Source organism: Saimiri boliviensis, chromosome 4 (assembly GCF_048565385.1).
Source record: "Saimiri boliviensis isolate mSaiBol1 chromosome 4, mSaiBol1.pri, whole genome shotgun sequence".
In the NCBI taxonomy this organism is placed as follows: Eukaryota; Metazoa; Chordata; class Mammalia; order Primates; family Cebidae; genus Saimiri; species Saimiri boliviensis.
This window is the reverse complement of record NC_133452.1, coordinates 79,797,834-79,811,738: the sequence shown is the minus strand read 5'-3', so window position 1 is coordinate 79,811,738 and position 13,905 is coordinate 79,797,834. Positions and strand designations below refer to the sequence as shown.

The following is a 13,905-nucleotide window of genomic DNA, read 5'->3' as shown; positions in this document are numbered from 1 at the left end:
CCAAATTATCTGTATATGGATCTATAACTATATCTGTCTTTGTGTAACTGCTGCAAGGACACAAGGCACATTTTTTCATTTTATTTCTATACTGTTTGAATTTTGTGTTAGGCATTATTATTAATTTTTAAGGCTAGTTCATTATGGAAATTCAAAATAATATGAACAAATAAGCATATAAATATCAAATACTTCTTATTTCACTATTTGAATTAGTACGCAAAGCATTAATAATAAAAACTATAACTGTCATATAACCCAGAGAAAAAGATCAATACCATAATGATGGTATGATAGTTATCTAGGTGGTAAAATTTCTCTTTTATTTTCTTTTTTTAATATTATTTTCTGAATTTTGTCAAATGAATCTGTCTTATCTATAAAATACCCTAAAAAAGCTAAAAATGCTAAACTGAGGGGAAAAGTTATTTCCAGCAAAGGCAGATAGTTAAAATAAATGAAAATATTTTTATATATTCCCAATAAAAATCAAATATAATAAAATACTTAAACATTCTGGAAAGCATATCACATTAAAATATCATTATATTCACCTAATACTGAAAACAAGTTGTATCTGCTCCACTTCTTGTCTCCATATATATCTTTTAAGGTAACTACACATTAAATGGAGATGGAGATGGCACAATACAAAGAGTATAACTGCCACGTAAGATGTGCAAAAACTCATAAAAATTAAATAGAATCTTTCTTCCAAATAACACTTAAAAGCTAATATATATGTACTTCGTTATTCTAAAACATTTTATTATGAAATAGTTAATGAGTTCTATGTTAGTATCTGTTAAAATAATTATTTCAACTATTCATAACATTTGCTGAATGAATACATACACATAGCAAAACTGTAATGGATCCAAAAAACATGGATTACAAAGGAAAAAGTAAAATGTTGCTGAGGAAGAATAAAATTTCTACTAGTAACTTAACCAGCCTGGGCAACATAAGGAGACCTCATCCTTACAAAAGTTTTAAAAATTAGCCAGGCAGGGTGGCACATTCCCATAATCTGAGCTACTCAGGAGGCAGAACCACTACTCAGGAGACTGAGGTGAGAGGATTGCTTGAGCCCAGGAGTTCAAGACTGCAGTAAGCCTTAATGGTGCCACTGCATTCCAGCCTGAGTGACAGAGCAAAACCCTGCCTCAAATTTAAAAAATCTTAAACCTTAGAAATATAAAGTTTGAAATTAAGCTTTGTTGTAATAATGCAACAACCTTACAAGTATATAAATCGAATAAGGCAATTATTCAAAGGAGTAAAATACAGAATGAATCAGAGAGAGTTTATCACTTTTAGATTATAAACCAGCAATTTATCTATTAACTTTGACATGTCCAATATCATTAAAAAACAAGGTAATAGGGAACAGACATACCAAAAATCACATCATTAAGATAAAAACACTTTCAAACTTAACACCTAGTTATAGATTTATGTTAAACTAAGCTCTGAAACCAAAAATTTAGCAGAGTGAGAGATAACTGTATTATATAGCTTAGAATACTAGCAAACCAAAAAATATACAATTTTTTTGAAATGTTTATTTTGCTGTCCACATCAGAAAGTCACACTCTCCAGAGTGCAAACTTTCCTAACAACAAAGCAACATTCTTCAAGCATTAGGGTTATTTGCATAATCTTTTTTTTAGAAGTCTAACTTACCGAGTACCATCTGCTTTCCAGCTTACTTTATATGGCTTCAGGTCTAAAAGTTTAATATTTTGCTTGTCCATGGACACAGGCTGTGCTCCAGGGAATCCAGACCTTAAAGAAGAACTCGGTATTACTATTGTGGCTGGTATTCATACAAAGCAATACATGTCTTAAACCAATCTCAAATGAATCACACATTTACCACAATGTTCTCCCTATCATGAGATTAATGTCAACTGGATAACATCTGCTTACACAAAAATACTAATAAAAAACTATCACTTTCTTGACATTTCAGAATGCAAGTTAACAGAGTTCTAAATTACCACTGCTACAGTGTAATTACTGAGCTAATTCAAAAATATTAGAATACATGATCTAAATAGTAAAGCAGGTATGTTTGCAAGTATTGTACTTTAGGAAGAAGTTTAAATCTTGGCTTAATTACCTTACACGATATTCAGACCCCATATTTCTCCAACATGACACTGCCAACTTGACATAATACAAGGTTGGCAACTTTCTCCTCAAAAGATACCCAGAAGTGACAAAGCAGTAGATCAAGATTAAGGTACATGGGCAAGGGTTTACCACAACATTAAAACCGATCTTATTTCTTCATTATTTTCATATTTTAGTTATAACTACTTCTAGTTGATTTATCTAGTATTTATGCAACAGTACTAAAAGTTCTTTACATTAGGAATTTATGTTAGGAATTTTTAACAATTAATAATCCTTTTTCCTTATGTTTAACTGTATTACAATTATTTACCACAGATACCAATGTTCAGCAGAAATGACCACAGACCAAGACCTGAGGGCAACAGATAAGAGCAATGAATGCTCTCTTGAATCCACTACAAAATGTCTGAAAGATATTTTCAAGTCATGGCAGGGAATACCACAACTTGAATATATTTACAGCTGATTTTCCCAGATTTCTGATTACAGAAAAACCGGAAAATAAGATAGATCCAAATTTCGCCTCTTTTTTCTTAACAAATTGAGAGACTAGCTCAATCAGCAGCCATACAGTCAAAGACATGAAACAAATACTGGACAGTGAACATAATAATTCTCCAATAATTTAGGAAAATATGTGAGTCATCTAATTTTGACTCAACTCTCTGGTTATTACATTGATAGTCTTGAAAGAACTCTAACACCTTTAAAGAATTCTACTGCAAACACACTAACTTCAAGGAGCCAAGAAGATATGTCAATGCTTGTGTTAATTTTAAGTGTTGCAAAATTATAAATTTTATTCAAAATTTTAAAATATTTATTACCCTTCCCAGCCACAGAATTGATGACACTTCTGCTGTACCTCTCCTAACTTTGGTTGTGTTGTTACTTGAGTTACACCTTTAACAGTAACACCTTCCAAGAAAATAGCGCCCTTTAAAAAAAAAAGGAAAAACAAGGAAAAGAAAAATATTTTATTAGAGTTCAAATCCATTTAAAAAGAAGAGACTGAGAAATAAATCAGTTTGTTTTCACAAATCTTGGCAAGTCAATATATCTAACAGAAATGGTCTGCTGAATAAACTCCCCTAGGATCACTGTACACTAGTTTCCCTAAATCCAGCATATGGTTTTCAATACACATATGTACTCTCCAGGCGCTTCTCAAATCATAACACTAATAATAATTTATCTATCATTTACTGAAAGCCAAGCAGAATGTCTGGCATCTTACAAACATTCTCTCTAATCCTTATTACACTGGAAAATAGGCTGTATTATATTTATTTCACAGATGAATAAATAAGACACAAAGATTTTATGTAAATCAAGCAGTTAAAGACAGAATTTGAACAGGACTACACTATACTAGTCATCTATGGAGAGAAAAGGGAAGGAGTTGTGTGAAATACAGTCAAATATAAGTGAGGGTATAAACACCAAAACCTATGCCTTTGTAAACAAGAATAACAGTGTAGGCAAAGTGGCCAAGCCACAGTCACTGGATACATTAACATATTAATAGAACAAAATATTACTCATCGTAGAATTTTTAATCTAAACTTTTTAACTCAAAACTACATATTTTGAAATATCACAGCAAAGTAAAGCAGATGGAGAATATCAAACAAATAAGGAATATGTCTGGAAATTTTAAAACCTAAAAAAAATAGGCTAGATGTATGCTACAGTTCTTTTCAGGTCATAAAAGGTCATAAAATGCCAGCCTTTTCTTAAGACTTTTCGGTCTTAAGAAAAATCTCTGAAACCATTCTAGCTGTTAATGTAATTAGGGAATAAAAACTATAGTCTACAAGCTACAATGTTCGACTTTCTGGCAAAGACTTGGCAACCTAAGCCACTTGAGAAAGGAAAAAAGAACACTTAATATTTCATTCACACACATTCTTGTTAAATCTAGAAGAATCCTGAATGCTTTTAGCAGACACTAGTCCTACTTACTGTCCCTAATTTTTACCACTTTTTGTACTTAGCTACCTTCTACTTTGCTTTCCCTAAATAACCATAATTCAAGAATTTCATGAGCCAATGGATCAAAGAGTACTATCCTCTCCTATTATACCGTTACCTCTCTGTACTAGTCAATGACATTCCTGTATAAAACCATTTCTATCATTAAGTATAACCATGAAAGAAAGAAAAAAATAATATTTTTTAAAGAAAGCTCAACCAGGTAGTTGAGGTTTATAACATATTTACGGCTGGGCTCGGTGGCTCAAGCCTGTAATCCCAGCACTTTGGGAGGCAGAGGCGGGTGGATCACAAGGTTGAGAGATCGAGACCATCCTGGTCAACATGGTGAAACCCCGTCTCTACTAAAAATACAAAAAAATTAGCTGGGCATGGTGGCACGTGCCTGTAATCCCAGCTACTCAGGAGGCTGAGGCAGGAGAACTGCCTGAACCCAGGAGGCGGAGGTTGCGGTGAGCCGAGATCGCGCCATTGCACTCCAGCCTGGGTAACAAGAGCGAAACTCCTTCTCAAAAAAAAAAAAAAAAAAAAAAAAACCATATTTACTTATTGAGAGTGCTCAGATAATTTCAATAGCCTTATAAAATTATCTTATTATGCTAATTTAAAAGAGAACACTTCTTTTTAGAGAGTTCAATATTAAGCATCTTAATTCTGATGGCATTAACAGCATGAGATGTTCTTTTTAAATTTTACATAAAGAAAGTATCCAGCTTCATTTATCAACATGTATTTCCTATGCAAAGTAAAGAAATTTACACTAATTTCTGAAACGGCAAAATAAAAAAGCAAAGGCCAAATTAACATAAGTTACTACTAAAAACACAAACATTATTTCTTTTAACAAATAATAAAAAGGACTAATGCATAGAAAATGTGATCAACATTCAACCAAGCACTTTCCCACAATATTACCCCAGAAATATTTTTAAAACATTTCTATAGAGTTGAATAAGGTGAGTATCTTTAATTTAGCAGAGCCAATAAATACTGAGCATCAGTACAGATCTAACAACTATTGAGTTTGGTTAGAAAAGTTAACCCTAATCATCCAGTATATGTCTGTCATCGATTTATTGTTCTTGTTCCTTAATCTTTCCTACAATGCATCAACTTCTTTTTTAATTTCCTCTCTTTTCTTCCAGAACAAATATTACTAAGTAAAAAGAAAGGCAGAAGTAAGTCCAATAAAAAAATGTGATACACTTCATACACAAATCATACTTAGCAACTTTAGGCTAACATAATTTGCTATTTAATGTTACTACAATAGATTCCTCTGACAAAACACAATTTTTATATCATTCAAAATTATGTAATAACTCCAAGAAAGATCACCACTAAACAGTGGCCAGGTGTGGTGACTAATGCCTATAATCCCAGCACTTTGGGAGGCTGAGTCAGGAGGACTGCTTGAGCCCCAGAGTTCAAAACCAGCCTGGGCAACATAGTGAGACCTGCCTCTATTTATAAAAATTAAAAATAATTAATTTTAAAAATGAATTATAAATAGCAATGTCTTAGGTTTGGAACTATTGTGAATATACTACAACTGAGTATTAAAGTCACTGGCATTTATTTTCACTTTTCAACAAATTATTATTTGTTTGTGAGAAAACAGAAAAACCAAAAGTAAAAAAAAAGTATGTTTATAAAAATATATTTCATAAACAGAGTCTACTAGCCTTAAAATAAAAATCTACATGCTATCACCACAGAAATGAGTGATCCTTTAGAAAGAAATTTAGTAAATAATTACAGAAGATGGGGCAATTTACGTGAGAGAGAGCTGTGTGTGTGTGTGTGTGTGTGTGTGTGTGTGTGTCAGGAGAAAATGTACACAAGTATGTATGCACAATAAATGTATTTTCATAATGAGAAAAATACATTCATTGTTTTATTCAAAGAAATAATCTCAGACATCAATTCAAGGAGCAAGCAACATACATGTAAGTCATACTCTTTTAACTTAGTAATGCATGCGCTCAAAAGATGAATAAAGAAGGTGTCTTAGGAATGCAAGGGTCCAAGCACAGGATAGGACATGTACCACAGTTATAAACTCAAAGAGAACTATCAGAATTAACTACAAAGAGTCCATTACTGGAATATATAGTTATATCAATATAAGTCAGTAAAGTAAGATTCTACCTAACAAAAATAAAGTCTCAAACCAAAACACCTTCATTATGTCAAGAGATGTGAGCTACAAAATTAATTAGTCACTCTTAGATTGCCTCTGTTAACTATCTTTAACCTCAGATAGAAATAAAAGAAAAATGAAAGCTTTTCCAACCATAAATGAAGAAATTACGTCTATGCTTCTCATCCCTGTCAACCACAGATCAACTACTGTTGACACCATCCATAACTCAACTTTCCAGTGCCCTTTCTTCTCTGATGGTTTTGTACTCACTGCTTTAAAGCCCCTTTTCCTGGTTCATCTTATCCATATTCACCTTCCCAAAGAGTTCCATGTAAGCCCTGGAATTCCTTTTTCGTAAATAACCTTCCCCTATCACCTCAGCCTTTTTCTTGAACACCCTATACCCTGTGTCTCAACTAAAAGCTAGCTCTCCCCAGGGAGACCACTTCATCTTAAGGCTACTTATTCTCCCACTGCCCAAGATCCATGGCAGTAGTATAAACAACTATTCTACCTTCTCACTGCTTTCCTAATCTCTTTCAAAAGAGCCTCTTCTGTTTATTCTAATTCCCTTCAGCTATACCACTCAGTTGTGGTAAAGCAGAAATCCACTGTGGTTGCTGGCATAACAACTCTCTTTAACAGCTGTCCTCCCCACCCACAAAGATGGGGCCTAATAGCCATATTATGTGACATTACAAGATAACATCCTACTCCAGCCAAAGTTAATGGAAGCATGAATAACTCCTAATTCAATCTGAAGCCATCAGATTCTCTCTCCTGGTAAACTGGAATTGGGATTCACAGACAGGCAGTTAGTCTCTGAATATGGCTAAAATTGTAACAGATTATCTTAGAAGCTTTGAGACAGTTAATAATCTCCCAGGAAAATGAGGAATCAAAAAGAGCCAGTCTTGAGACAGAGACAATGAGAAGACTGATACAAATAAAGGGACAAAAGCAGAGATATTAAGAAGAAATAGCAGAAACTAGGTTCTAGGTAACTTTCCAGGTCCAGGTTCCAATACCATCCCAAAATCTGGCTATATTCCAGTGCCTGAATTCTACCAATTTACTCATGAGTAAGTACCCTTACTATTTAAGCTAATTTAAGTTATTTTCTGCTACTTGCAGCCAGAGAGTCTAAACTAGTGAAACTCTCTATCCTTTGTGTATTGAAAGATAATGCCCTACTTTCATCCAAAAAAAAAAAAGTTGGTCTTTCTCACTATTGTAACTTCTATCATTCTATTGGTAACATCAACATCCACTGAAATAACTCAACCTATCGTACAACCTTTACAGTTCACTCATTTCATTTTCAATGACCCTCATCTTTGTCCAACTGAAACATCCTGCTCCATGGCCATACCATAATCATTTCAAAGCATTCTACCTTTTGAATCAATTCAACTCACACCGATCAACATTCAACCAAGCGAGTGCCGACAGCATTTTAAAACCAACATGTCACTCTAACTTTTATAAACTCTTTCACTCTCACTATGTATGACCACTTTTCAGTTTCACCAAGACTAAAAGTCCCTTCATTTCTCCCTTTACACATTCTAATGGCACCCTCATCCTGACCTTACTTCCTATTCAGCCTACAACCTATGGCTGATTACTTCAATTATTTTTCCCCTGATATCCTCAGAGACCCTTACCCTCCTGCCCTTCATCACACCATATTAAATTTCTCCAACCTTGAATCAATCTACTTTTAATCTTCTCCACTCCCACACATAGACAGCTAAAACTTATTGAGGAAAAAAAAATCACATTCCAATTACATCTCCAGTACTAAGAATGATATTTTCCTCCTATTGCTGAAGACCTGTCATCCAACAATTGCCCTTGACCTCCATTCCCTTTCACCTCCACAGAAGTTTCTCTATCATTTATTCCCCAAATATTTACTTTCAACTTCATTGACTTCACTAGCTTCCTATCCACACTAATAAATATGCTTGAATTTATTCCACACTAAAAAGCCTTTTATGACTATGTCTGTATCAATTACCCTTCTTCTCCCTTTTCTATCATAATCGAACCACTAGAATGAATAGTTTATAGTAGTGTGCAGAAAAGGGTTGACATAACACTAGTGCTTGCTAAGTTGGCCCCTGAATGGCACCTGAGAACTTGACTTTTGTAGTGTTCTCAGTCAACTGGTAAGGATAGTTCACCAAACCTAGATTACTTGTAACAACAATACAGTTTATGGTGAATAAATCTTTTTCCTCCTGGGATCCTGGAATTTTGGTACATGCTAGGCAGAGTGTCTACATGACCAGCCATCAATAAAACTCTTGAGCAGTGAGAGTTTAATGAGCTTCTGTGGGCAGAAACATCGCAAATACATTGTTGCAGGAAGAGTGAGCTCAAGATGACCCCTCATGAGGAAGAGAGAGCATAACAAAGCCTGCACATGAACTACCCCAGACTCTACTTGTCTTTGTCTCTTATCAACCAGCTGTATATCCTTAGCACACTGCTGTACAAATCTGAGTTATGAGTATAACCATATGCTAAGTCCGAAGTTTGTCTAGTAAATCTCTAAAAGTAAAGGTGGTACAGAGAACCACTAACACAACTCTATCTCCACCTTCTTACCTTCCATTAGCTTCTTAAAATTGCCAGTCTGACCCAGCCCTACCGCACCAAAGAAAATAATCCTCAGATAAATACTTTCTGTCCTTAATGAATTTTGTCCTCTCTGTGATATCATACTGTTAAGTTGCTCCGTTTATGTTACTTCTAAACTATTTCTCATATTTTATATTTCTTTTGTCTTTTCATGCTCCATGCTGGAAGGATTTCTTAGCTAGATCCTCCAGCTTGATAATTTCATTCTACTACTCATATATGCACAGAAAGAATAACCAAAAAGTAGAGAGCAATTGGCTTGAGAATGAAGATATTTTGCCTTTTAAAGCTATATACTCCTAGACGTTTGCATTTATATCTTACCAAAAAAAAACTCTAACCTTTAAGTCATCTGTGTATGTTTTAAAGTTAAATAAATAGATAAGTAAATAGCGAAAAATTCTTCTAAGATGAAAATGACAGCGGTAGTATCAAAGTTGAAGGATTATAAGTTGTTTCTTTCATTTTCTAACTTTCTTTAATAAACTAAAGATTAATGTACTTTAATCTCTAATATATTACTTATATGAGTAAAATATTTAATAATTTTAGGATTTACTAATTATGGTTTGAAAAAAGAAAAAACTACCAAAATGCTAGATAAGGTTTTAGAATTTTTTTTTTCCTAATTCGGCCTTTGGAGGTATAAGCACAAACATTCACAGAAATCACCATCTCATAACAGTTAGAAATCAAGCCTGATTGTTTTCTCCAAAAAGAGAAAAGAAGGTTTCTGCTTCTGTCAATGGCAAGTTAGTTTATTTCAACTTTTTTTTTTTTTTTTGAGACAGGCTATCACTCTGTCACCTAAGCTGAAGTACAGTGACATGATCACAGCTCACAGCAGCCTCAACCTCCCAGGCTCAAGCAATCCTCCCACCTCAGCCTCATAAGTAACTGAGACTACAAGCACACACCACCACACCTGGCTAATTTTTTAATTTCTTGTAAATACGAGGTCTCACTATGTTGCCCAGGCTAGTCGCAAACTCCTGAGCTCAAGCCATCCTTCTACCTCAGCCTCCCAAAGTGCTCAGATTACAGGTGTGAGCAAATGCACCCAGCCTAATTAGACTAATTTTATAGCCACAAGAAAAAGCTGAACAAAATGTTATAGAATTCATTTGAAGACCTCAGAGAATTAGAAGGCAATAAGGCATGCCGAACGCTCACACCTGTAATACCAGCACTTTGGGAGACTGAGGGGGTAGAGGGTGCGATTATTTGATGTCAGGAGTTTGAGACTAGCCTAACCAACATGGTGAAACCCTGTCTCTACTAAAATGCAAAAATTAGCTAGGCATTGGCGTCAGGTGCCTGTAATCTCAGCTACTTGGGAGGATGAGGCAGGAGAATTACTTGAACCTGAGCTGAGATTGTGCCACTGCACTCCATCCTGGGCAACAGAGTGAGAGTCCAAAAAAAAAAAAAAAGAAGAAGAGAAAGAGAAAGAAAGGAAAGAAAGAAAGAAAAGAAAGAAAGAAGGAAAGAAAGGCAGGCGATAAGGACTTGAAGAGCAAAAATCTCAAGAGGGAAGGGAAGCCCAGAAAGGTGAGCTAGACATCTTCTACAGCTTTTCCCTTCTGGGACTCTCCTCTACAGGCACTGTTTCAAAAATGGTAGCTAAGACACTAAGAAACCGAACAGAAACTTCAGCAATATCGCGAGAATGGGAAATAAAAACTGGAGTTACAGGTCATCAAGTAAAAGGAGTCCAGTTTAATTCCCCACACTTTCAGTAAAATCCTCAAAGGCTGTACTCTAGGAACAAGAGTGAAGCAAAAATAGACCAGTCCCCCAAACCTAAAGTCTAGTTTCTAACAGCTCAATCCTTAATTAAGACATTATTCTGCTCCTAACTCTCTAGAGGAGCAAAAGTCAATCCCCTCTAAGGAAAAATAACATGATCAGAGCCTCAAATTATTTCCACAATTTTTCATAAACTACATCTAGTATTTAATCAAAAATACTCAAGTATGAAAAAAAAACCCTATAATTGACTAGATATCAAAAGGACATGAGAAGAAAAACTTAAAAAGTTCCACAGAAGACCTACATATACATTTTATTTTTTATTTGACACAGGCTTTTAAAAAACTGGGATTAATATTTTCAAAATCTGAAATGACAAGATGAAGAATTCCAGTAGAGAACTGAAGATCTTTTTTTAAAAATCAAACGAAAATTCCAGGAGTGAAAGTAAAATAACTAAAATTAAGTAGTCAATGGATGAGTTTAACAGCAGCTTAGACAAAGCTTAATGAGGACATTAGTAAAGGCAAGATAGGTCAGAAGAAAATCTCCAAACTGGGTGAGGCACAATAGCTCAGGCCTGTAATCCCAGCACTTTGGGAGGCCAAGGCAGGTGGATCACCTGAGGTCAGGATACCCCACACAAGCCTGGCTAACATGGTAAAACCCTGTATCTACTAAAAATACAAAAACTGACCAGGTGTGGTGGCATGGGCCTGTAGTCCCAGCTACTCAGGAGGCAGAGGCAGAAGAATCGCTTGAACCCAGGAGGCAGAGGTTGCAATGAGCCAAGATTGCACCACTGCACTCTAGCCTGAGCCACAGAGGGAGACTCTGTCTCAAAAAGAAAAAGAAAAAGGAAATGTACAAACTAAAAGACAAAAGGATAAACATATGGAAAAGAACACAGGAGATCATTTTCAAATTTTTTTTTTTAGGCCAGCCACGGTGGCTCACGCCTATAATCCTAGCACTCTGGGAGGCCAAGGCAGGTGGATCATCTCAGGTCAGGAGTTTGAGACCAGAAGCTTGGCCAACATGGTGAAACTCAGTCTTTACAAAAAATGCAAAAATTAGCTGGGTGTGGTGGTGCATACCTGTAATCCTAGCTACTTGGGAGGCTGAGGCAGGAGAATCACTTGAACCTGGGAGGGCAGAGGTTTTGGTAAGCCAAGATCACAACACTGTACTCCAGCCTAGGTGACAGAGCAAGACTCTGTCTCCAAAAAAAAAAAAAAATTTTTTTCAAGGCTTATTGGTATTAGGTTGAGCTCTAGAAGAATGGATCTGAAACAATACTTGAAACGATAACAGTCAAGCTGGGAGCAGTGGCTCACGCCTGTACTCCCAGCACTTTGGGAGGCCAAGGCGGGTGGATCACGAGGTCAAGAGAGACCATCCTGGTCTACATGGTGAAACCCTGTCTCTACTAAAAATACAAAAAATTAGCTGGGCGTGGTGGCGCATGCCTGTAATCCCAGCTACGCAGGATGCTGAGGCAGGAGAATTGTCTGAACCCAGGACGCGGAGGTTGCGGTGAGCCGAGATCGCGCCATTGCACTCCGGCCTGGGTAACAAGAGCGAAACTCGGTCTCAAAAAAAAAGAAAAAAGATAACATTCAAAAATTGTCTAAAACGAACTGGGAAAACAAATCCAACCACATATTTAAGAATCCCTACAAACACCACGCAGAATAAATACAAAGAAAACCACAAGTAGAAATATCATGGTAAAACTGCTGAAAATCAAAAACAATAGGAAACTACCTTCATAGAAGCAACTTCTAAACAGAAAGAAATTCTGGCATGAAATATTCAAAGTGCTGGAAAAAAATAACTGTCAGGCACCTCCTTTTTTTTTTTTGAGTCTCACTCTATTGCTCAGGTTGGAGTGCAGTAGCACGATCTTAGCTCACTGCAACCTCAGCCTCCTGGGTTCAAGCAATTCTCCTGCCTTAACCTCCCAAGTAGCTGGAATTACAGGTGCCCACCACTATACCCAGCTAATTTTTTGTATTTTTAGTAGAGACAGGGTTTCACCATGTTGGCCAGGATGGTCTCAAACTCCAGGCCTTGTGATTCGCCTGCCTTGGCTTCCCAAAGCGCTAGGATTATAGGCATGAGCCACCACACCCAGCCAAGTACTCTAATTTTCATACTCATGAAGAAACATTCCTCAAAATGATGTCAAAAAAGACAATTTCACACAAATACTAAAAGAACGCACCACAACACACCCACATGGAAGGAAATACTACATGAAGCTCTTCAGTTAGAAGGAAAACTATCCAAAATGGAACCACAAAAATACATGAAAGAATGAAGAGCAGTAGAAAGGGGAAATATGTGGGTATATCTAACCAATATTAACTGTACAAAAACGTCATGGCCAGGCATGGTGCACACACCTGTAGTCACAGCTACTCGGGAGGCTGAGATGAGAGGATAGCTTGAGCCCAGAAGTTCAAAGTACAGTGAGCTAAAATCATACCACTGCACTCCAGCCTGGATGACAGAGTGAGATAACTGTCTCCTAAAAAAAAAAATCTCATGGGGTTTAAAATATACACAGAATTTAATACACAAAACCAAAAAAGACAGGAAGAAGTAAATGGAATAAAAAGTTGTAAAATTCTTGGCCAAGTGCAGTGACTTAGCTCACACCTATGATCTTACTACTTTGGGAAGCTAAGACAGCAAGATTACTTGAGGCCAGGAGTTGAAGACCATCCCTGCCAACATAGCAAGACATTGTCTCTACAAAAAAATAATAAAATTATCAGGGTATAATACAGATGGCACAGATATGTAATCCCAGATATTTGGGAGGCTGAGGTGGGAGGATCCCTTGAGCATAGGAGTCTAAAGCTGCAATTAGCTATGAGCAAGCCACTGTACTCCAGTCTGGATGACAGAGTGAGACACTGTCTCAAAAAATAAATATATAAGATTTTCACGTTGTCTAAAAAGTAACAAAAGTACTAACATATACCAGCCTTTAAAAAGTCAAAGATGCATAACGAAATCTTGAGTAACTAATAAAAAAACAGTAAAAGAATGTATAGTCAACAAGCAATGGGTTGCAGTGATAGAAGAATAAAAGCAACCACAAAGAAGGCAAGAAAGGAACATACCACCAGTGGTACAAAAAAAAAGCAAGACAATTTGAATCTCATCTTTACATGAAATGTACATGGACTAAATCATAAGGCAAAAACTGT

The 13,905-nt window shown here is 36.0% G+C and overlaps 1 protein-coding gene across 2 annotated transcripts in view; it reads right to left on the bottom strand.

The window, feature by feature from the left end:
* The window catches only part of RNGTT (RNA guanylyltransferase and 5'-phosphatase), a 342,640-nt gene that overhangs the window by 276,229 nt on the left and 52,506 nt on the right, over nucleotides 1-13,905 (bottom strand). For both annotated transcript variants that reach the window (XM_039467722.2, XM_074397708.1), the window contains exons 7-8: nucleotides 2,970-3,079; nucleotides 1,687-1,788 (exon numbers count right to left, since the gene is read on the bottom strand). In XM_039467722.2, the coding sequence (XP_039323656.1) occupies nucleotides 1,687-1,788; nucleotides 2,970-3,079 (212 nt within the window). The remainder of the gene's footprint in view (nucleotides 1-1,686; nucleotides 1,789-2,969; nucleotides 3,080-13,905) is intronic.